The sequence below is a fragment of the Planococcus citri genome, chromosome 1 (assembly GCF_950023065.1).
Source record: "Planococcus citri chromosome 1, ihPlaCitr1.1, whole genome shotgun sequence".
NCBI lineage: Eukaryota > Metazoa > Arthropoda > Insecta > Hemiptera > Pseudococcidae > Planococcus > Planococcus citri.
The window spans coordinates 15,980,209-16,006,751 of record NC_088677.1 but is presented as its reverse complement, the minus strand read 5'-3'; the positions used below and the strand labels follow the sequence as shown (position 1 = coordinate 16,006,751).

Below are 26,543 nucleotides of genomic sequence, written 5' to 3'. Positions count from 1 at the left end.
CTTCAAGTAAGCTAAATGTACATACGAGTAATTTCAATTCTGTATTTCTCTTTCAACTGTAACATAAATTTTAGCTTCAACGTTTTTAACGAAACCATCTCTTTTTCAGCTTTCACCAAGAAACAATCGAAACAATTTTCTGTTAATTATGTTCCAAATTAATTTTTCAAAAAAGAAAAAAAAATCATTATGAAAGTAGGTACAGGTAGATAAGTAATTCTCCCCTAGGCAGATATTTATATCTAATGATTTTATTCGATAGCCAAGGAAGAAATAGAAAAATAGTTTGACAAATGCGAATGTTAGTTCTGTACACTTTTAGCAGAAGATGTTTTGGATTAAAATATTGATACGTATAATCGCAGCAGTTTCGAATTTTGGTTCGACAATAATTTTGAGAATGCAGTTCTTTATACAGCTAATTATAGTTTCATCTCTATTGGTCAATGCAAGTAGCATCTAGCCAGTTTTTAAATCTGGAATGTATCTTATCTTTACTTTTATCAAAGAATTTTAGGCCGACAAAAGGCAAAACTTTTCACCAGTGCTGGAAAGTAGGCCTCGATACAGCTGAAGAAATACAAATTATTCGATTTCATTTGCCTACATGTTTAAAAATTCGTTTGTCAATTTCTCAAATCTGGTTTCAATATTAGTAGGTAACTGTGAAAGATCGATCAATGTGATTTGGAGTAAACCGAGTAGTAATTTTATTCTATTTTTCTCAAATTAATAACTATAAAATTTGATCTGCATAAATTAAAGGCAGGGATTATTCTAAGACTTTTTTGAAGCTACACAGTCAGGATGATTTTCAATATCAAAATTTTTCCACCTACAATTTTTCTACCCCCTCCCTCCCTCACGTTTCCTCAATTTTCAGGTCATTTCAAACGTTTTTATGATGTTTGAACAAATTCCTTCGATTTTATTGCCAATTTCATAGCTGTTTTTTTGCAATATTTTTTGGTAAATTTCAATCAACTTCATCAACAAGTGGTCAATTTTTTCAGGAATTTCTATCAATTTTTCATTACAAGTTTCAGGAATTTTAGGCTATATTTTGCCAAAATTTTATGTACTTTTGACAAAATTTCATTCAATTTCAATATTATTATTTGATCAAGTTTTCAGAATTTGTAGCAATTTGTTATTTTGTTTCAATTTTAACATATTTCTTCAATTTTCAGTTATTTACAAACATTTTTTCATAGCGCTAAAACAAATTTCTGAGCAACTTTCGTTACTTGTGATTCGCTCAATTTCACTAAAATTGTTACCAGTTTTTGGCGATTTTAGCCAAGTTTTTTTACATGACGTTTTTCATGGTTTCGATCAAATCAAATAACGTTTCATTAACTTTTAGCCATTTTAAAGTATTTTCATTTTTCATAATAGGTATGTACTTGAATAAAATTTGGCTAAATTTCACTTTACTTTCATCAATTTTTAGCCATTTTTATAATTGTTGGGAAATCTGTTTTTGTATGAGTAATTTTGTATATTTTTTTTAAAAAAAGTAACTTTAGTAATCACCAAAGTTCGAAAAAGTGATAAAAAAGTATAGCTAATGAAAAAAACCATATTTTGTTTAAAAAGCTAAAAAAAAAAGTACTTTTTGACGATTACTGACAAAAAGTGATAATTTCTACAAATTTTTACCCGAAAAGTTAACTATTTTGTAACATTTTGGTAATAATTAGCACGACTTTTATAGGCAATCTTCAACATGAAAATGAAAAAAATTTTCAATTTCTCACATGAAAGCAACATTATGACAATTTTGGCAAAAAAGGAAACTTTTAAGCAACTTTTTACTTTTGGAAAAAATTGAGATTTTTTTGGAATTTTCAATAGTTTTTGGCAAAAAAATGAAACTTTTCAGCGTATTTTTTTTATCAAAAAAGTGAGATTTGTGAGCAATTTTTGACTTTTTTAATGTAAAAAAGCAATTTTTTGAAAAAATTTGGTAAGAAAAAACTTCAAATTTTCAGTTAAATTTCTACAAAAATGCAAAAAAAAACTGGAAGAGCCAAATCCAAAAAGAAAAAAAAAATTGAAAATACCGAAATACCAACTAAACCCCCCCCTCCCCCAAACACAAAAGGTTCAAAGTCAGCTTTTTCACAGGAAAATTTTCAATGAAAAAAATTGAAATTGGAAGAAAATTTATATGTAAAATATTTTCCAATTTCAATCAAAATTATAAATAAAAAAAATACAAATGAACGCATTACATGGATTTTTTCATTTTTTTTCACTATAACCTACCCTTTTTTTTTTTTTTTTTTTTTTACTAAATTCACTACTTTTTCAATACTTTCACTACACTGAAACTGATAACCCCTCCCAAAAACACACAAAAATTCAAAAAAAAAAAAAAATCTTCAAAAATGAGAAAAAGTTGAAGGCAATTTTATTCTATTTTTCCAGGAAAAAAGAACTGCTACCTAGGTACCTACTTGATAATTAACAGAACAAGTCAGAGAAGCAGAATTATTAGCCGAAATTTCTGAGTCGTCGGAGGGGAGGGGGGTGGAGGAGGTCAACAATTTATCCAAGTTTGAATTTGATGGACAAAAAAAATCCATATTGAAACAGAAATTTTTTGGAAAAAACAAGATTCAGGAAGACAAAACAAATAGATGGAATTAAAATTCATCAAAGTTATTTTTTTTCATAATTTTTATAGAGAACCAAAAAAGTGAAGTAATAAAGCAGGAACTTTTCGTCAATTTTGAAAAAAAAATCAAGGACTTTTATACAGCTAAATACCCTTTTGTGCATCCTGCTTTCTGTACTTTTGTCTTGAAAATTTCCAAAAATTTTGATTTTTTTTCATGAAACTTGAAAAAAAAACTCTTCTTGTTTATATATTTGTACCTATGTTTCTCTCAATCAATTCATTTCCACGATTTTTTTTCCTCTCGAGTTTTGATTTTTATTCGTGGTTTTCAAGTTCTACGTACGTATGTATTTGAACAAAGGAAAAATTAGACTTCGTGGTATCTAACAAAAAATTTTTTGTTGAAAAATCACTACTTTTTTCAACCTAATTTTCAGAAAGTTCTTCACTCGAACCCCTCCCCGCTCCCCTCAATCAAAAAAATAAACGATTTTTCACGAGAAATTTTCAAAAAAATTTAAATTGGATTTGTAGATAATTTTTTATTTAATTTCATCAAAAATGACTTGAAGGTTTTCGTAGCCCGTTCAAATTTTTATATTTTTTCACTATACCTTTTTGACTAAATTCACTACCCATTTTTAAAATCACTACTTTTTCACTACATCCACTACTTTCACTCCCTGTTAGATACCCTGATTATAGCTATAAAATTTGATGTGCATAAATTAAAGGTGAGAAAAGACCTACCACTTAAAAAAGATCAAACTTTAGCAGTAAATGATAATATAGTAAATTATTTTTCACAAGTTGATACCTGAAATGTTATTCAAGGAAGGGAAACGATATTGTATTCAATCAAACGGATGTTAAAGAAGTTGCCTATCCGTTTGCCTAGTCGTTCACTTCTTCAGTTGGCATGCAAGATTGGTAGACTAACAACATTATCAAAGTATTTCATATTTTGAGTTTAAAGTTCTCAACAAAGTAAATTTTTCGGTTCAGGATTCAGTTTTCATCGAAAATCGACCGTTTTATCAATTTTCAGGATCGGTTGATATACAATCCCTTCGTACAAGTTCAACGTTCGTTCTGATTCTAAACGTAGATTGAAAATCGTTCACAAACAACGTTCAGTATTGCAAGTTCATCAGAAGTATATCGACTAAACCGTTCCAGTTTGTTTGGATCAAAATTACATATTTATAACGATCACATCGATACTCGATAGTCCATAGGTAGGTAGCAGAAAGTTTAGCTTTTCAACGTTAGGTTAGATCGCTATTTTCAGGCTTTTATCAATAAAACCAATCGGTTTCATTAATTTTGATTGAAACTTTACAAAGAAAATCGTTCGGTAGATTCGATCAATTTCCACCTTCCACGTTTATATCAGTTCTGATTCTGATTGAGAGAATTTCCATTCAAAAAATTGTTCGATTGAAAAATACCTACGGTCAGATTGTAATTTCATTCACAATCAATTAATCATACCTATCGGTTCATCGGTTCTGATTCTTTAAATCGAAATTTTCGATCAAATGTGAGCTTTTTAGCTTCCAGATACATTGGAAATTTTCAGATTCATAACACTAATTAGTTTCATGACTTTTGATGATTCAAAATTTCCATTGAAAATCGTTCGATAGAAGATCAATATTCGGTTAGATTGCAATTTCATTCAAAAATCTATCTCGATCATACCAATCGCTTCATCGGTTCTGTTTCTTCGAATCAAAATTCTAGAACAAATTTTAGCTTTTCAGTGCTCAGAAATATCTATACCTAAACCTACATTTTCAGGTTCATCTAAACCTAATCGATTTTCATCATATCATGGTTCAAAATTTACATTGAAAATTGTTCGAAGTTCGATAAATGATCAGAATCATGCTAGGTTGATCTTAGTATTTTCACGTTCGCCTAAAAACCAATACTCAAGTTTAATCAGATTCATTTCGTAGATCGTCGGTTTCAATTTTTCAACCTTAGTTGTTACTTCGTTAATAGTCGTCTTAATTTGCTCCTTCTTGGGTCCTTGCTACTTGCAATCTTACTTCAGGCCTTAGATTATGAACGTCCATTCATCTTTACCATTTCGAGTTCGGTTTTAGGATCTCCCTTATTCATTCTTTGTCGACTTGTGTAAGCAGTAAAGTAAACAATACATTCGTTCGTTTTAATCACTGAAGACCAACGATAAATCTTTAGAACATCTTCGACTAACATACTTCACAAAAATTATAGCTTCGAATAACATCAAAAAATAGTGATCTAAACTGTACCATCAAATATCAAAGTACCTATTGTTGCTGAAGTGAACAAGAGCTTCGAGTATCATCTTGGAGGTAACTGAATCAGAATTTCAAACAGGTATTTAATATGATTACGTCTCATCTCACGTAAAACAGAATACCCACAATTGCATCTTCAATCTTCATTTCAAACAAATAACGAAGAAATAAACCAATTTCTAATCCCAAAGACGATCTAACCCCTACTAACCCATGTTCCAACTCAGAATTAGAAACATCACGAAGGAATATCAAAAATGCTGTGTAATTGAGCACCTACAGTCTACACGAATAAGATACCTATTCAAAGAAGAATGTTCTGAATTTCATATTCTACCCTTTCAAGAAATCTTGCAGGTCTTCGAACCCGAAAAGATTAAGAAACGCAGAAAATAGTGTGAGTAAAACTTTCAGCATCTCTACGATGAAAATGAATTCGTCGATCGGTAAATCAAAATAACGAGTTCGTAATTGATATTTCTACCGGATTAATAGATCATCCATGAACATATTTCGTAAGTTTGATAAAACTAATCAAACACTTACCTCGAAATCTGAGCTGAGATCTACTCGATGTCTTGAATTTCACCGCTCATTTTGATCATCAATAACACCCACCAATTACAATGAAATAAAACGCATATATACGAACCGTTTCATAAATCGTTAATTAACCGATTCCAAACTGAATTTACTCTAGTAATTAGTAAATGATTCAATTCAAGGAATAAGTCCATCAATTTTCAACTCCAACTTCAAAAATGCAGGATAAAGACTGAACAAAAAAATGGAGCCAATGTTCTCAGTGTAGCCAATTAACAATTTGTAAACATTCATAAAATCAAAGGTTGATGTTGATGACAAAGATTAATGAATTTTTATCAATAATTCTGAATTCATTCATTTTTATTTAAAAGAAAACTGTTTCCAGTTTTAAAATTATCGTATCTACACATTATTTTCTATTCGAATGCTGATGTAATTTACATTTAGGCCTTAATCACTCGTTACGATTCTGAATCGAATTCGAAATTACTCTTCACGGATTGAATTATTGCACTTAATCTAAAGAATGATGACTCAAATCACTAAAATTTCAATTTTTCACTCGATTTAAATCCATAACAAACATGTGATTTGATAAACAGTTTGTCATGTCATGTTTAATCAGTATGTATTACTATAGTTTATTGTTAGAGTAGTACTGAGAATTTAGAGAAAGGAATAATATAATTGACTTTGTACAGAATATGATTCAGAATGAGCTCGTTTTACTCGACGTAATATTTTCGTATTTAGACACTCAATTTATAAAAAATCGAAATTCATTCCAAGCAAACAGAAGAAAAAATGCTCAAGAATTTATTAAAGAGTATTGAGAAGATGAAATACATACAAAATCGATCGAATTACTTTTTTTGATTTAATTTTCAAAAGACGAATACCTACTGCAAAAAAAATGGATTCCCAACAAAGTTGATCGACGTTTTTAAGGTTTTACATAATTCAGTAAGTAATAAATACAAGGGAAAAAAAATCGATTTTTTCATTTCCAGTAATTTCAAATAACATTCAAATGACGTTTTGAAAAAAACAACCGTAGGTAAAACCTATTCTACCACGAGGATGTTTGTCTTAAATATAGCCTAATTTATTCATCCTAATCTCGACTTCTCTACTTAACCTAACACGATCAGAAAATAAACCTCACAGACATCAAAAACATCATATTATTGTACAGATACGAATATGTACAATTGTACATCGTCGAATCTGTTTCTCGAACAAAAACCAACACCGATAAAATGATAATAATACATCGATACTTCCTCATCATCACTTATACATATATCGAACCACATACCACATGCACACCGCATAAATCATTATTTTAAACCAAGAAGGCGTGAATAACTCTTCTAACACACTCGTGTACTTCATAATCATCTTCAATACACTACGAATATTTCAATATTGCAAAAAAAAAACCATCTTCGAAACATTTCGCAATATAATTCATCTCTCTAGCTTTTTTTTTTACAAATAACAATTCTAGCATTGTCATCGCATCGGTTTCATACTACAGATGAAAAAAAAAAAAAAAACTACGAAGAATTTTAATTTAAATACGCCTCTAACCGTATAATTTCATACTTGATACGTCGACCACCGAATGAATTTCGCTCATTGCTCGACTTGCTAAACCTACTGGTTGATGATTACTCGCTCATCATTCTCGATCCTCATCGTTCATCGTGTAACTAGCTAAGTACGAGTAAGTACCTACTACCTAACCTACGAAGAAGACCAACTCATGTTATTTTTTTTTTTTCAAACAGAATCGACTTAAATACTATTAAAGTACAATGATAAATTATACTTTTTATTATTATCTGTTATTACCCATGAAACGATACGAAATTTATATGCTATGGGCGGGCAGGTTGCTCAGCAACCTGTAAACAATTTCATGGTTGCACGAATTTTCTCTTCGTTGGCCAATCTTACTTATACAGTATACAACTCGACAATAAACGAAACGCTAATTATTTTTCGTAATGAATACTTATCTATGCTGTAGTATATTTTTTTTCTTCGTTTTGTTCGAATAAGCGAAATACCTACTGAAATAAATAAAAAAAAAAAAAAAAACGCAGCACATTCGTATTCTGTTTTCCAAATCTCTTCTTCGTATACCTACCAAGTACCTACTAAGCTGCCAACGACGTCTATCTTGTGTTTATCTCGCACACAAAGATATTATTTTACTTTACCTACATACACGTGTAGTATATACTGAATAAGCATATTTTACATAATCGGTTGACGGGTATAACTTATTGTTCCAAAGTACTCGTACCTACGTCGAAAACGCTATACATATGCCACCGAGTGGGAAATTGAGTTACAATTCGGCGATTTCAAATCATTTTACCATAACTCTCTATATAGAGAGGTATGTTTCGGTTCGGTTTCAATTCTCTATCATTTGTTGTAAAGGTAATACCTACATAAAGAGTGCGGAGACACCTTCGTCGTACTTTACTTTATGTACATCCTGTCTTACCCATCCGCAGATAATATCAGCTTCGTTCACTTCATCTATACGTATCTATTCACAACCGCGAGAAAAATGTTCGTTCGACGCACGTAGATTTATATACTAAAAAAAATACAAAATTTATTTACAATTAGAACAAGTATCAGAAATAAACACAATCATCCATAAGTACAATAAAAAGAAGAAACCGAACGAAAAATACGCAACACGGTCGTTTCTAAAAGGCTAATTTCTTCATCAAAAGGTATATCTGTTGATCAGCTTCGAATCCGTGTAAATTATTCGGGTCTCCTTGCAATTTCATAAGTAATCCTCCGAACGAAACGTAAGCCGATCTGTAATCAAATAAAAACACATTTTCATTAGTATTTAGTTATCTATCCATCAACACACGATACTGTTCGGTGTAACGCCTATGTTACTAGAATAATTATTACTATCTAAATAATTATTAATAATATAAGTTCTAAAAATAATTCGCCGTCTTCTTCGATCGATGATACAGTCCTACGATGGAGATGGTAGTGTGGGAAGTGGTCGTGACTTTTATAACTACGCAACCAGCTAACCACACTGCCACTTAATCGTAAGTTTTCCGGAATCTTCATCTAGGTATTTCTTCGGTTTCGATGGCCAGCTGAAAATTACATAGTTCAAAGGTCTCTTATGCATAAATACAAATACAGCAGAATAAGAACACGTCCATGCTTCAAATGAGACATTCATCATACCATATAAGTAGGTATGAATTGAGATTCTATTTGTACATATTTTGGTTCTGTGGGAAAAACCAAGTCTTATTAGGTTTTTGAATGATCTGGTTAAATATCTGAACCTCAAATCGCAGCTAAAATAATAAATTCATCATTCGCAAAAGGAATCTACAACTTTGAGAAGAGTAACCAAAATTCGAATGATTAATAACGACTCCACCAATTTGTAACCACGCTCTGCTACCATGATCGAGAAAAAGTACGCTCCAACATAACGTGCAATGAGCAACGGTAAGTAATGTACCCACAAACAAGAGTGACTATTTTTCCCAAAAATGGAATGAAAATTTTCTGTTTTGGTTGCAGATTGTACATTTCCTTTCCTGATTGCAAGTTGCACGTTGCAGGTGATTACGCATGATTCAAATAATAAATTTTGTATTTTTTCACGTCATGGTAGCAGAGCGTGGTTACAATCTACAAAAGAATGGAGTGTTTTTATTCAATCGTTCGAGGAAATCAAACAAAAATGAACCTGAATATCAATTTGAGAAAAAAACATTTTTCACAAAAAATAAAATGAAGCTTATCGACAATTTTCAGCACAATAAGAAAATTGTTGTTAATATTTGGCAAAAGAGTGAAAATTATTGACATTTAAAAAAAATTTTCTAGCAAAAAAAGAGACTTCTGGAGTAAATTTGAAAAAAAGGGAGACTTTGATTTTTTGCAAACAAAGTGACAATTTTCAAGAATTTTTGACAAAAAACGACTCTTAGTGAGATTTTTTTGATAGGTATTCTCAGCAGAAAAAGAGATTTCATCAATTTTTGACAAAAAAAAAAACCAAAAACCAAACTGTTTGAACAATTTTTTTTGCAAAAAAGTAATACCTACTTGTGGCAGTTCTTGACAATTTCTGGCAAAAAGCAAGACTTTTGGAAAAATTTTAAAAAAGTGTGACTCTTTGAGATTTTTTGCAAAAAAGGTTGCAATCAAGTAGTTTTTGCAAAAAACATCACATTTTGGTAACTTTGACAACTTTTAACAAGTGGAAGTTTTTTTCAGCAACTTTTTTATCAAAAAAAAGAGAAACTTTTTGACTATTTTTTTTTGCAAAAAAAGGAGACTTTCCATTGATATTTGGCAAAAAAGTAACTTTTTGGCAATTTTTGACAAAAAACGAGACTTTTGGATAAATTTTGAATTTTTTTTGCAAAAAATAACAGTATTCAACAATATGTGACAAAAAATCAAAAAATGACACTTTTGGCACTTTTGACAAAAAATAAGATTTTTTTGCCATTTTTTTTTTGGCAAAAATCCAGACTTTGACACATTTAACAGGCGGGAGATTTTTTTTCAACAATTTTTGACAAAAAAAAAAAACTTTGTGACATTTTTTTTAAAAAAAGGAAGGGAGACTTTCTGTTGGTATTTGGCAAAAAAGTAAAACTTTTTGGAAATTTTTGACAATTTCTGACAAGAGACTTTTGTATAAATTTTGAAATTTTATTGCAAAAATAACAATTTTTAACAATTTTTTGACAAAAAATGACACTTGGCACTTTTGACAAATGGTGAGATTTTTTTTGATATTTTTTGGCAAAAAGCAAGACTGACAACTTTAACAGATGGAAGAGTTTTTTTCAACAATATTTGACAAAAAAACCTTTTTTGCAAAAAAGTGAGCCTTTCTGTTAATATATGGAAAAAAAGTAAAACTTTTTGGCAGTTTTTGGCAATTTCTGACAAATTTTGAAATTTTTTTTGCAAAAAATGACAGTTTTTGACAATATTTGACAAAAAATGACTTTTTTGGCACTTTACAAAAATGTGAGATTTTTTTGCAATTTTTTGGCAAAAGGCGAGATTTTGACAACTTTAACTGGCGGAAAAAAGAAACTTTTTGACAATTTTTTTTGCAAAAAAGTGACACTTTCTGATAATAATTGGGATGAAAGTAGAACTTTTGGCAGTTTTTGGCAATTTCTGAGAAAAAACAAGACTTTTGGAGAAATTTTGAAAATATTTTGCAAAAAATAACAATTTTCAACAATTTTTGACCAAAAATGACACTTTTGGCAATTCTGGCAAAAAACGAGATTTTTTTGCCTTTTTTTTGGCAAAAAGCGAGACTTTGACAATAATTTTTTCTCACAAAAAAAATTCAACAATTTCCTATCAAAAGTGTGAACTTCTCTTGTCTTTAAATTCAAGCCATGTTTTGTTTATAGCCCTATTTTCATTCTTTCTCATCATGGTAGCAGAGCGTGGTTAAAATCCGCAGTTCCAATCAAAATGGTCGAATAAGTGTAGTTGTTTAAATATTCGAAGTGATTCATAAACAAGAAAATAGACTCGATCAGAATAAAATAAGCTAAATTTGTAAATGACGCTTCAAAACTCAAATTCACTCCCTTTCTCTCATTTACTATCTCTTTTCCTATACATACATTGCCACTCTTGTTCGAACCATCAAAAAATAATGATAACTGGAGTGAAGCACACTTCACAATTTACAAATATAACCCAAACCAAACCAACAAAAGTAACAAAACCTATGCAATTGGTACACGATTCAACCAAACCAAACCACACATACGCACAATGTACATATATACCAGAATATTGTATCGTATCGTACACGTTATTATTTCATAATTACAAATACATCTAGCTCAGGTATTTAGTACGATTACCAATTACGCTCGGTGGTTATATTTGTACGTTAGGTACGTACTTTCGACAAAGTAAAACAGCACCGAATTAATAGGTAATTACATAACGACCGAGAGAGATACTTTCGCTCACGGACCAAGCCTTACAGTAGGTAATAACGACGATCGGTGAAATCTACGGAAAACTCTATTGTCTGTTTTAATTTCAAATAAAAGCGTCAAAATTGGCCGATTTTCACATCAAATTCAGCGCGATATAATAAAAATAAGTAGCTAGTTTCATTTCCTCGTACATACTACGAGTACATTTTGCAATTGTTCACGCATCCTTTTCGCTCGCTCTCTGCGCTGGCTGGCAACTTCTTCATCATCAACAACCGTACCTCTACTGGTATATTTTTCTCGTTAAATATAGTATAAAATCATCTCGAATATTTGCCATATTTGTATTCCTATTCCTATATTCCTGCAGTACAGCTATACGAATGATGATTTCTTGTAACGCTCTCTAACTGTACCAGAACGTGTGTTTATTATACAACTCGCGATGTGTGTTAAGAAGATTTACGTATTCAGTACGGCAGTAGTGCGAACAAACCCCCTCACCAAAATACTCCACTCGACGAATACCTACACCTACCTTACCCATGTATGTATTTTCCATAGAAATGAATTTTTCTCTCATTTCCATTGTGTAAATAGAGCCAAGATACCGAGACGAATTACACGTCTTAATATACTCATACGTACGAGGAATTATTCAAAACCACGTTTTCAAATGATGGAAACTCGCTGCTCAGTGCTAATCTCCTGTTTTACATGAGCTACAGAGAAGAACAACATCGCACATGCTACATTATCGATCGTCGGATCGTCTCCTTTGTGTATTTCTATAATCGATTATCTACCTATTTGAATTCACGACTAGGTCACTAAATCATTTTGTTTGTATCGAATCATTTGAAGAAAAATTGGCATCAAAATGCACACAATGGAGCAGAAGAGAAAAACAGGAAAATACCACGTCACGGTTATAAGAGAAAATGCCCGCCAAGTACAAAGAAAATCTTCTCAAAAGGAGACCCTTGCTCTTCCACCAATCGAAAGATAGGAAAAATCAACGTTCAACATCCTAAGAACGATGGAGCAGATCGAGGCAAAGCAGCAGAAAAACTCAACAAAAAGAAAAAGGTATCACCTGTTACCACACATTTTTTTTTTTTTCAATATTAAAAATAGTATAAGAGTACTACAACAAAACCTGAGCCTACGGTATACCTCAATACGAGCTAGAGGTAGTGAAAGTAGGCCAGTATTTCGCTAAGTGGCGCGCGCCTCTGCGCCATAACCCTTCCTCCCCTTCGGACCACTGTCCAGATGCGCGCACTTCGCGGCCAGTCTGCAACTGGTTTGACCTATTCTTCCACAACAACGTGTAGTTTTCCTGTCCTGTCCGCTTCGCCATGCACGTGTATCTTTTTGCCACATACGAGACTGTATTCCAGCAACGTTAGCGTCTTTTCCAAGGTGGCGCCTTCGACTGGGAAATGGAAGGTAATTTCCACCAAACTCGTAGACGAGTATGGGAGAAAAAACACAAATTAAAATCGAATAAAATAATCCCAAAAATTGACAAAACGCGAGCAGAAAATTTTAATGCAGAAAAAAAACAACAAAAAATTTAAAAAAACATATTTCAAAAAATTGATCCACTTATTTTGAAACTTTCTGATGAATCGTAAACCAAATGAGAATTTTTGTAATTTCTGGCGAAATGCTAAATTTTGGCAAAATACAGCAAGACTTGAATGATTTTAACAAGAAGAAAAGCTTTGTGGCAATTTCTGGCAAAAAAAGCGGAACTTGAGCAACTTTTGAAACGAAAAGTAGGTACACTAAAATCTTTGACAATTTTGCTGAAGAGTAAACATTTCACAACTTGAGCAGAAAGCAGCAATTTTTGGGAATTTTTGACCAAAAAAATACATTTTTAATCATTTTTTTTTTGAAAAAAGAGAATCTATTACAATTTTTAGATACAAAAACGACACTTTTTGGCAATTTGAGGAAAAAACTACACAATAGTAAAACCTTTCAATTGCTAAAAAAAACGAGAATTTCTGGGAATTTTCGGCAAAAATTAAACTTTTGAACAATTTTGGAAAAAGTATGATTAAAACAAACAAAAAAAAAAAAAAAAAAAAAAAAAAACGAAAATTTTTGACCATTTAGAAACAGCAAAACTTTTTGGAAAATTTTGAAAAAAATCAGAATTTTTACCCATTTTGAAAATAGCTAGAATTTTTGACAATTTTTTGGCAAAACGCAAGACTTTAGAACAATTTTGGAAAAAGCAGGACTTTTTGAAAAAAGCGAGAATTTTTGACAAATTGTGCCAAAAAGCAATAAATCCATTCGTTCGCGAATGATTCGCCTAAAATGAATGAATTCGTTCGCGAATGATTCACCTGAAATGAATCAATTCGTTCGCGAATGATCCACCTGAAATGAATCAATTCGTTCGCGAATGATTCACCTGAAATGAATCAATTTTGTTTGTGAAATTGAATGAATCAATTCGTTCGCGAACGAGTCACTTGGTGGTTTTTGGTAAAAGCAGGATATTTCTGAAAAAAATCGTAAATATCTAGCAGTTTTGAAGGAAGGAAAATTTTCGTAAAATTCAAAAAAAAAAAAAAAATACATAGAAACTCCAACAATTTTTGATTTTTTTTTTAAATGTAAAAACAGAAGATTGTATAATTTTAGAAATTGAAATAAATTTCACTCTCTTCGTTTTTTGCAATTTTTTTTCAAAAGTTCAAGTTTTGGAATATTTGGTATAAAATATGATTTTTTTTTTTTTGGAATTTTCAATTAAAACAGGGATTTTTTTTCAAAATCTTGGATAAAAAGCAATATTTTGAAAAAAAAAGAGAACTTTTAAAAAATGTTTTACAAAACTGCAATTTTTGGAAAAAATGAAGTTTATTTTGAGTTGGGGGGGGGGGGGGTTAAAATGTAAAAAAACGTACCCGTTTCTCTCGTAATTCAATCAAAAGAACGGTATTTTATGAAATTAATGTCGAAATACAGCATATTTTTTTCAATCCAATTCAAGCAAAAAACATTCGTGTTCTGAGCAATTTTCAATTCTTTTTTATCAAATTTCAGCTAATTGCTAATTTTAATGACTTTTGTGAAACTTCAGGCATACCTACTCAACCCCAATCGTACCTACGAATAAAATATGATACAGCCGAAATTAAATTATTCCTTCAGGGCAACATTCCAAACGTTAAGGAGTAAACTTCGAGTACATCGGAGCTCTACATCTCTCACCCCTCGTCTTCTTCATCATAGACAATAGTTATACGAATTAGTTGTACTCGCAGTTTCAAATACATCGTACTCGTACTACATACAAGAGGTAGGTAGGTAGGTAGGTAGGTAGGTAGGTAGATAGGTAGAGAAACCAGAGCAAGAAATAGATACAGAATCCCATCCACCCTTCCTCCTCATACAGTGCCATATCAATGTACGTATACTGTGTGTACAGTGTACATATATCTGTTCCATCGTCTTCGCAACCACCACCTCCGTATACTAATTAGATTTTCCGGATTTTTCGTTCGGGTCGCGCCTTCACATATACATACATATAGTAAACTTGGCAGAATAATTTACGACTCGAGGAAGCGCCACGTTGCACCATTTCCAAATACGTACGCTTCTCGCGAGCATTTTCTTCTCTTCGTCTACGCCATCGCCACCGCCCCTGTACACAGTACAGTTATAAAACCTCCTGGAAGCCGTATAAGCTATTCTTTATTTCCATACCTGCTACCCTATCTACATACCTACACAGTTTGCACATATACATACGTAGGTAATACAAGTGTTGTACAATATTACCTACATACACTATACGACCCAATCTTGGCCGTAAATCGCCAACCAAAGAGTTCACAAAGTGTACAAGCTGCCGTAGACAGAGCAAGGTGCAGGGTTCGCCGAAAAAAACTCGCAAAACAGCGACCGAAGAAAACTAATAAAAAGAAGAAAAACAACCACACACCGGTGCGGTGCGGTCGTCTCGTTTCTCCCCCCCACTTGACGTTTTTATTACCCGGAAAAATTTCAAATTTTCGTACAATTTTCCGAGCATAGAAAGAGACAGATAGACAGACAGACGCGCGTGTACATTTGTACAATCGTGTTTCGACGAATCTTATGTAAATTAAAAAAAAAAAAGAGGAAAAACGAACCAGCAAAAAAAAATTCCAAATGCCGGTTCCAGACTATGCGCGAATCACCACGAAAAAAACATGATTCGCGAATATATCGCGAACTGCGAATAGTGTGTAGATCACATTTCGCACCTGTTCGTGGTGATTCGCAATCATCACGAATCAGTTTTTTCACGTTTCGCGCCCGATCTCTCGACCGGGCGGTTTTTAGACGAATCGTCAAAGGGATTCGCGATTCGTTGACGAATTTTCAAGTTCGTTCTTGTCAAATGTACATATATCGACGAAATACGAATAGTGTGTAGAGTGCAAATTCGAGGTGTTTCGTATTTCATCATTTTTATCGCGAATCCTTCACGAATCTCAAAATGCGAACCACGAAACGCGAAACGCGCATAGTCTGGAACCGGCAAAACGATGCGTGTTCACGGAGCTACCGCTTTTAGCGTTATTAATCTCGACAAAAAAGCGAAAAAAATTCCTTCTATTCTTTATTTTTTTATGTTATGAATAATTTTTATACCAAACTACAATGATGATAATGATGGCCTCGTTTGCGGTGATTAATAAACATGCGCGAGTGTACCTACTCGAGAGTCTTCACTCGACATCGATACCGAACCAAAACATAGTCTTCGGACAATTGCTTACATTAGCAAATAACACAAATAATGTAAATAAGCGAGCATACCCGAGCAACCGGTTCCAATCATCGTGATCGTAAAAATGTACTTAAACTTGAAACTCGACGAGTCTATTTATTAGTTGTATGCACTTTGACGTTACCTACAATGTATCATTTCCCGATATATGCGTTACAACCAGTTGCATCTTATCATCTTCGAAACGAGTTTTCAGATTTACGAAGATGCTTTTCTGGTAAACGAGAGTATCAAATTTGAGCATCAAAATGAAAAATTGCGCTAAAAATAATTTTAGAACAATTTGAAAATGTGAAAAAAATTCAAAGCATTGGAAAATTGTGCCTTCAGAATCGAACGATGCCGCGGATAATTTGGAGTAAAAAATAATCAATAATTGAGAATTCGAATTTTATCAGATCACAATTTTTTTACGTTATCGAAGAGAATTATTGAAGGAAGGAGAGGAGGATTCAACATTTCTCAAAGGTTTTTCGTAACTTGAAAAAACATTTGGAGCCTTCTTTTTGGTCTTTTAAATCCAAAACTCCAAACTTTTCCAGAGTTTTTCAAATTTTTTTTTGTATTACATTACTGAAGAAGATTTGCAGAAAAATTCAGGGTGTCTACCAAAATTTGATGCACAAAATCGCGACTTTTTTTGCGATCTTTTTCGCAACTTTTTTTTGCGATCTTTTTTCAAAATCGTAACTTTTTGCTACCTTTTTTTTCGCGATCTTTTTTCAAAATCGCGATTTTTTTTGTAACTTTTTGCGACTTTTTTCGCGATCTTTTTTCAAAATCTCGACTTTTCGCGATCTTTTTTCAAAATCTCGACTTTTCGCGATCTTTTTTCAAAATCTCGACTTTTCGCGATCTTTTTACAAAATCTCGACTTTTAGCAATCTTTTTTCAAAATCTCGACTTTTAGCAATCTTTTTTCAAAATCTTGACTTTTCGCGATCTTTTTTCAAAATCTAGACCTTTTTGCAACTTTTTTTCGCAATATTTTTTCAAAATTGATCTTGACTTTTCGCAATCAAATTCAAATCAAATTGTATATTTGAGATACATGCGGCAGCAAAGCTGCCATTATATCACGTTGAGCATTACATAATTGAAAACTGTAAACATTTTTGATTACTTATCTACGTATAAGATACAATTTTCAGATTTAAATAAAATAAAAGGCATGATTAAAACATAAAAAGATGAAGATTTGAAACTATACATACAAAATCAAAATTCAAGCGATTATTGATCAGAGCAGCTAAGATATTCCTCCAGGGTGTAAAAAGCACTATTGATCAGCCATTCTTTGAGAGCAATTTTAAATTTTTTTGCTGTTGGCTGGTTTTTAACACTCCCTGGAATCCGATTGTATACTTTTGCTGCAGATGATACAGCACTACACTGGAGAAGTTTTGTACGGTGGTGGGGAGTTCTAAGGTTACCTAGTGATCTTGTGCTGTATGGATGGGTAATTTTTGGAAAGGTTATAACCTTAGTATAAACCATGAGAGATATGTCCAAAATATATTGTGATATTGTAGTGAGGATTTTATTATCAACAAAGATGGGCCTGCATGTTTGTCTTAGAGGTATTTTATAAATTGTTCTTATCGCACGTTTTTGTAGTGTGAGAATTTGCTTGACATATGATGCATTACCTCCCCAAAAAACCACCCCATAGGCCAATGTAGAGTGGAATAGTCCAAAATATGCAAGTCTGAGAGTTTTTTGATTTGTAATTTGTCTTAGCTGAAAGAGTAGAAAGTTTATAGATGACAAACGACAGGTTAATTTATTAATGTATACATCCCATTTTAAATTGCATTGAACATCAACCCCTAAAAATTTTGCAACACTAGAAACATTTGGTAGAGGCGAGAGAGTTTCTGATACCAGGTTGGCCTCCTTGGGGGTTACATTAAAAGGCACTGTCACTGTTTTTTCCAAGTTCAAGCTCATGCCATTTGCATTAAACCAAGAAATTAAGTTTTGGAGAACATGTTGTGTTGTTTTTAGTAGTGAGTCCCAGCTACCACCCTTCAACAACATAGTTGTGTCATCTGCAAACTGAGTTAGGAGTGCATTAATGTAGGATGACAAATCATTAACATAGAGAATAAACAGTACAGGTCCAAGTATGGAGCCTTGGGGGACCCCTATGTCTATTATTTTCTCTTCAGAAAAGGTTTCTTGTCAAAATCTCGACTTTTTGCAATCTTTTTTTCAAAATCTCAACTTTTTGCGATCTTTTTCGCAACTTTTTTTTCGCGATATTTTTTCAAAATCGCGACATTTGCGATCTTTTTTCCAAATCGCAACTTTTTGCTACCTTTTTTTCGCGATCTTTTTTCAAAATCTCGACTTTCGCGATCTCTTTACAAAATCTCGACTTTCGCGATCTCTTTACAAAATCTCGACTTTCGCGATCTCTTTACAAAATCTCGACTTTTAGCAAATCTAGACTTTTCGCGATCTTTTTTCAAAATCTAGACCTTTTTGCAACTTTTTTTCGCAATAATTTTTCAAAATTGATCTCGACTTTTCGCGATCTTTTTTGTCAAAATCTTGACTTTTCGCGATGTTTTTTGTCAAAATCTCAACTTTTCGCGATCTTTTCTGTCAAAATCTCGACTTTTCGCGATCTTTTTTCAAAATCTCAACTTTTGCGATGTTTTTTCAAAATCTCCACTTTTCACAATCTTTTTTTCAAAATCTCAACTTTTTGCGATCTTTTTACAAAATCTCGACTTTTAGCAATCTTTTTACAAAATCTCAACTTTTAGCAATCTTTTTACAAAATCTCGACTTTTGCAACTTTTTTCAAAATCTTGACTTTTCGCGATCTTTTTTCAAAATCTCGATTTTTGCGATGTTTTTTCAAAATCTCGACTTTTCACAATCTTTTTTTCAAAATCTGAACTTTTTGCGATCTTTTTACAAAATCTCAACTTTTGCAACTTTTTTCAAAATCTTGACTTTTCGCAATCTTTTTTTAAAATCTCGACTTTTTGCATGTTTTTCCAAAATCTCGACTTTTTGCGATCTTTTTTTCAAAATCTCAACTTTTTGCGACCTTTTTACAAAATCTCAACTTTTGCGACTTTTTTCAAAATCTGGACTTTTTGCGATCTTTTCACAAAATCTCGACTTTTAGCAATCTTTTTACAAAATCTCGACTTTTCGCGATCTTTTTTTTCAAAATCTCGACTTTTTGCGATTTGATAAATGTCCAGATTTGGACTTTTTTGTGATCTTTTTTCAAAATTGCGACTTTGGCGAACTAATAAACGCCCTGAAAATGCAAATTCCTAAAAGAAGCCCTAAGAGAATAAATTGGAAGCAATTTTTTTTCATTTTCAAAAAAGACTAGAAATTCTTTTAAAAAACTCAAAATTCTAAAAAAATTTGAATGCCTATTTTTGAGCTTTCGGTATCCAGGAATGCAAACAACTAAAATTTCACTTCAAATCCAATGCTCTCTCGATATTCAGCAATCAGCGTTCGAATTTCTTCACAATTTTGTATCGTAATTCCTACGAAACACCCTATACATCTCTAGATACACCACATTCAGAATTATTATTACACAAAAGCATCGCGAACAAACCGAATTAATAGCTCTGGTCGGATCTCGCTCTTCGAGTTCTCTGTTTCGACTTCGAGTAAAATGGGGAAATATTTTACCATACACACGAAATATGTATGTAATGTACTACGTACTATACTATTTGTAGTCGTAATGTACAATATTGCATTATATCGGCGTTGGGGGATCCAAAAGCACGGCCAACGAATTCCGAACAGCAGTGTTTTAAAGCCACCGCACATGATATCAGATCGGTAATTGAGGCGGTAAATTTCTCAACGTGTGGCCTTTAGTTTGAGGCGACCTTTTGACCTATTTCAACGGATGGCGGATATTAATTCTGCCAGCGAAATACTCGTATACGTATAGTACTCGTCGACGTTAAATTTTTCGCACTTGTACGCGCACAATTTGGTAGCAAATTGCTCAAAAATATTCGACTGTTACGGAGGAGATAGGCGGATGGAAAACGTACCCTCGTGTGCTGCGGATTCTCTGCGTTGTATGTACTCGTATGTGCGAAAACTGACTGAGTGAAAAGTCTATACCTCTACCATATTACACGATGTCGTTTTAAATTTGCGCCATTAAACACGCGACGAATATTGTCGTCGACATTTATTGCGTACTCGTTTGGCGGTGTTTTGATTTACGACAGAAGACAGGGTCAGGGGATATTATTCTTTCCGATGATTCGATTGGATAGTTCGCGTTGCCGAATTTCCCTACGTTTTTAGGTGAGAAAAGTGCGATGTGTTCCCTGTACTTACTTTGGATGCAGCGTTCTCTGTAAAAGGTTTTGTTTCTTCCTAAATTGCGAAAAAATAAGAAAGTCTCCATTTTCTAGCAGAATTTCAAGAAATGTCAATTTTTTTTCAGAAAGTAGTCAATTTTTGTTTCTATCAATTTCAAAAGATCTAATTTTTTTAAAATTGCCAAAAATTTTGCTTTCAAAATTTCTCGTTTTTTCCAAAATGGGTAAAAATTCTCATTTTTTTTGCATGTCGCCAAAATTTTACAAAATCCAAGTACATAAATGAACGTTAATTTTCTCAAGGTGATTCGTATACTTTTCTCTTCGATTCTTTATTCGATTCGAATCGAGCCTATTCAGAGAGTATGAGCACATCTATATCGATCGAACCCTCAAATCTCCCGCTGAGAAGCTTCTAAAAATATCCTATAGACCTTTATAATTGAAATACCTCGTACCAATGCCGATCGCATCTCGGCCGAGTAGGTATTTTCGAAAGCTGTAAAACGGCGTTGTAGGTATTTAAGCGTTATTTTATAGGTTTTACAACTCATTATTATAGGGGAAAATCTGAAAAGTTCGCACATTTTTAGCAGTCATATCGTCGCAAAATCCAGGTGTCGATTTAAAGTTTTCACGAAAACAGCCTCGAGAAACTTTTCCAATCAAAGAGAGGTAGATAAAAAGGAGCCTAGTGTACAAAAGAATCGAGTAGTTTTATTACAACTTTGCGCGATATTTCGTCATATAAAAGCGAATTAATTTGTCAAGCTTGTCGAGTCGAAAGCGCGAAAGGACAAGGAAGAGAGAAAAAAGCAACGAGGAGATCAATATCAATGGAGATGGGTGAGACAGTGACAGCTCATTCGAGTAAGGCGGAGTACCTGAAATTTTATATTTTATGTACGAAAGGGAAGCTAACGAACCGGTTACTAGCGCACGTATTTATCGATGCTGAAAATTGATTCGATCAATGGTGTAACTCGACTATTGATTTTAGCGAATTTTGCGGCGGCTTGTGTATTTTCATATTCATGCTTCGACGATCACATCGACTCGAGCTTATTACGAGTAGCTGCAGTTGTTGCAATAACGAATCTGGCTTTCCAATACATCACCACCACCACGTTTCAAGATGAAGTGAAAATTGGTCTAGGAGACAATAATATAGGTACATATACCTGTAGGTAAATAGTACATAAATATATGCTGGTTTTCACCAATTTATTGCCCAATTCGGTTCACAATGAATGGGTTTCTATGTGTACACTGCAGCTAACTCGACTAGATACGGGTATTTTGCAATCGTTCGCCACTACTGATATAACTGCAGTGTAAGAAATTACCTACCAGCTAACGATAAGTTGCGAAAAAATTCCTATCGTTTGGTTCGATGGAATGGAACAGGATTGTAATAATGAGTTCGACGTGGGGTTCGGGCCTGAGGGGGATTTGAAATGATCAGTCGATGAAACATTCAATTGATTTTAAAATTAGGATGAAAAAATTGGTGGAAATTTGACAATTTTTGGAAAGTAACAAAATCTCGATGTTTCACAACCTGAAAAAAATGCCCATTTTTGGATGTGATTTGGAAAATCCTCGAATCGTTCCCAAAGAAAGACCATTCGAGTTGGCATCAGTTACTGACTGTTGCAATATGCATATAAAAATCATTACTTAACGAGCCATCGATGCATCCTATCTATACCTAACATAACTGCAGATATGTACCTAGTCTAGGGTGGAGTTGGATTAATAAAGCTCCAAAATGGCGCAATGACATTGGGAACCTTGATGGGACGAAGTTTATTGAACGTTTTATCGATGATGAAATTTGCATCGATTTGCATGAGCGGCGTTGATTTTCTCGGTATAAACGAAGCTCGTCCGGTCATCCTATAAGTATCGCTGCTCATCGAGTACAATACGTAGAAAATGGAAATACCGCGTATATCGAGCTTGTTTTTCACATCGCTAACACGTACATGGCTATTGCTCGTACCTCTAGCTTACTCGTATGTATCTATGTACATTGTAATGAGATTCGACGAATACAACAATAACCTTTTTTTTTCTTGCCCTATTATTTTTCGTATTTAATTATTCCAATACCTACGTAGGTATAATAATTTTCTGCTCAAATACGAGTATCTACGTAAAAAATCCCACCACTCACATTAAAAAACACGATGACCGAAAAATATCGAAAACTTGAAACAGAACGCCTCATCGCATTCTCGACTTATAGCATAAAAAAAAATCAAGAATCGTATGGCCACAAAATGGCTATAGAAAGCTAGCAGCAGAGAGAAGGAAAGACAGAAGCTCGTTGAAATGTACAACTCGAGTATCACGTTCTTACAAATACTTTTTTATGGTTTTAACTCCTTTTATTTCTCGAATTTCAAAGTAAAAACACCTTTCAATTTTTAAATCCTATTTTACATTATGCTCGTCGAGTAATCGCTATATAGCTAGCGCTCGCTCATCGTTCAACTTTTCAACGATTTTGTGTTCTTCTGGCTTTTTTTTCGCGTTGCCAGGAATGTTAAGTAGGTAGAGATTTTTTTCCAATATTACGTGACGACGACGAGGAAGTGGGTAGGGGTATTTTGAGCGAAGAAAAATGACGAGCTGTCGAACTACCTACAGCCCTACATAGTACAAAACGTGACGAATTTTTTCGCTATACAGAACGCGAACATTTGGGTGCCTTCAGTCTTGTACCTGTAGTAGTCGAGTTTATTCGAAGCCTCAGCAGACGACGCGGTAATGTAGTGAAATATATAGCCCTTATTCGGAGGAAATTCCATTCAATTAATCAATTCGATAAATTAATATAGTAATTAGGGTATCGCAAATTGCCAGTGTTTAGCAGCGGAAACATACGATACACGAAGGGTGACGGACGGGGTGAAGGGCTGCGGGAGAAAATATCAAAATGCCGCACCGCCAACAACGTCGAGTCGACTCGACTCGCGTTTTATTAATTATAATCACGAACAGAGAAAATGTAAATTTCACCAGCCTTTGTGAGGGTATGGAAAAAAAAGGAGAAAAATCCGCATTCTTCGAGTCGGCTTTTTTTTTCTCGCGTGCGTAATCATTAAGTCGAATTAGGTTTCTTTTTTTTTTTTTTTGGAAATAAAATGAACCTACATTGTTTTTTTTTTCGCTCGTGTTTTATATACCTAAGCACGATTCTGTACCACAAAGGATTTGGAAAAAATCTCACGAAGCTAACGTGAGAAGGACGACTTTTGGTCAAATATAAAATTTTTTCTATAATTTCATACGTGAACGAATTGATTCTTTTTTTTGAAACTTTTGTATGTAAGGAATTAAATCGAATCGAATTATTAACAAACTATTGATGATTGAATGAATTGATTCGATTTTTGAGGAATCATTCGCGAACAGATTGATCAATTTTTAGTGAATCATTTGCGAACGAATTGAATCATTTCTGGCGAACCATTCGCGGACAAATTGAATCAGTTGAGTGACTGGTTCGCGAACGAATTGATTCATTTTTAGTGAATCATTCGCGAACGAATCATTTAATTTCAAGTGAATCATTTTCGAACAAATTAATTCATATCAAGTGAATCATTCGCGAACGAATTGAATCATTCAAAGTGAATCATTCGCGAACGATTGATTCATTCAATTGATTTTCAGTGAATCGTTCACAAACGAATTGATTCATTTTTAGTGAATCATTCGCGAACGAATTGATTCATTCTTAGTGAATCATTCACGAACGAATCAATTCATATCAAGTGAATCATTCGCGAACGAATTGAATCATTCAAAGTGAATCATTCGCGAACGAATAATTTCATATCAAGTGAATCATTCGCGAACGAATTGATTCATTTTTGGTGAATCATTTGCGAACGAATTGAATCATTCGTGAACAGATTGATTGATTGAATTGATTTTCAGTGAATCGTTCACGAACGACTTGACAATTGATTCATTTTTGATGAATCATTCGCGAACGAATTGATTCATTTTTAGTGAATCATTCGCGAACGAATTAATTAATTTGAAGTGAATCATTCTCGAACGAATTAATCAATTTCGAGTGAATCATTCTCGAACGAATTAATTCATATCAAGTGAATCATTCGCGAACGAATTGAATCATTCGCGAACGAATTGAATCATTCAAAGTGAATCATTCGCGAACGAATTGATTCATTTTTGGTGAATCATTTGCGAACGAATTGAATCATTTAAAGTGAATCATTCGTGAACGGATTGATTCATTCAATTGATTTTCAGTGAATCGTTCGCGAACGAATTATTTCATATCAAGTGAATCATTCGCGAACGAATTGATTCATTTATGGTGAATCATTCGCGAAGTTGAATCATTTCAAGTAAATCATTCGTGAACTAATTGATTCGGTCAAGCGACTCGTTCGCGAACGAATTGATTCATTCGATTAATTCTTAGTGAATCCTGCACGAGCGAAGTGATTGATTTTTGGAGAATCATTCGCTGACGAAATGGTTCATTTTTGGTGAATTATTCGGGAACGAATTGAATCACAAATTCACGAATTATTCCCTTAAACGAATTGATTCGCTCGCAAACGAGGAACCCCCCCCCCCCCCGTACAATTTTTCATCTCGATATGAAAAAACAAGGACATCTGTGTACGTTCGTGTAATATAATTGTACGTACAACGACGTAGCTGGTTGAAAACTGCCAAAGGTGATGCTACGATGTAATTTTTTTTCCATGCTGCGGTAGATTTTCATGTGAAGTATACTTGATTCTGCACGTATGGTATGGTATGGTATTTGTTGTGTTCTTTGTGGCACCGTGCACTTCTCCGGCATCGGCGGTGTGTAGTCGACCAAACGACGATGAAAATTCTCTCTATGAAAAACTAGAACACCTCTTGAAAAATCGCGCTGCGTGAACATCGCTCGCAGAGAGTAGTGGAAAAAGCCAAGTACCCGGCGCGGCGTATACTACCAGTATTTTGCCTTTTTGTCTCGGCGAATCGAGAAAGGAAAGATCGCGTAAATAGGTCGACGAGTTGGCATAGGCATCGGAGGTGGAGAGACGTAGCTCGTCGAGGCGACCATAATGAAAGAGCGAACGTCGAGTAAAAGACAAAAACAAAAAGAAAAAAAGAAAAGAAAAAAAAAGTTGCCTGTATAATTTGGCATGTACTGCGAAGTGCAACTTGGGTTAGCTTTTGTTTTAATTCGAGATAGCGCGATATAGGGAAGAAGTGTGGTAGGAAACGAAAAAAAAAAAAAATGGATGGAATTTGTCGACGATGCGATATAGTAACGTAGGTACATCGTAAATTGCATCTCTTTTCTTTGAAGCTTTGCATCTTGCTGCCATCCTATTGAGGGATGGTGGGGTGTGAAGGGGGTAATTATATAGGTGAGAGATGTGTGTGTGGAGTGGCCCAAGTGTGCGAGTGTATGAAGAATTGAAAGCCTCGAGGAATTCGATAGTGGTGACAATGTTTGCTACGTTGTCTAATTGACTATACATATTATGGTATTGCGGAATTGCATATCATAGGATGTGAGGGCATACCTGCCTGCTATTCGACGAGAGAGCCTTTTATATCGAAAATATCGATTTTAATTCGACCTAAATTTTCATTTTCGTAGAACGGCGAAATGAACATAATATTACGAGTACATTCTCGGTATAGTGGGTTAAACCTACCCTGTACCCCTCCCCACTCCTACACAAAACCCGTACCGATGGAAATTTTTTTTTTCGTGTATGCATGTTGGCAGCGCGTGATGAAATTTAACCCTCCCCCTCGCCCTTACGTTAATGATTTTCCGCATGAAAAGCACGCCTCGCCGCTTTTGGAATGCTCCAGATAAAGAGCGAGCTGAATGACGCGGCAGCTAAATTATTTTTTCGCTGC

At 33.7% G+C, this 26,543-nt stretch overlaps 1 protein-coding gene across 3 annotated transcripts in view; it reads right to left on the bottom strand.

Moving 5' to 3' along the window:
- Positions 1-8,075: 8,075 nt before the first annotated feature.
- Positions 8,076-26,543, bottom strand: part of Rpb8 (DNA-directed RNA polymerases I, II, and III subunit Rpb8) — a 177,917-nt gene continuing 159,449 nt past the window's right edge. For all 3 annotated transcript variants that reach the window (XM_065368381.1, XM_065368366.1, XM_065368375.1), the window contains one exon: positions 8,076-8,316. In XM_065368381.1, coding sequence (XP_065224453.1) covers positions 8,199-8,316 — 118 coding nt within the window. In that variant the 3' untranslated portion in view covers positions 8,076-8,198. The remainder of the gene's footprint in view (positions 8,317-26,543) is intronic.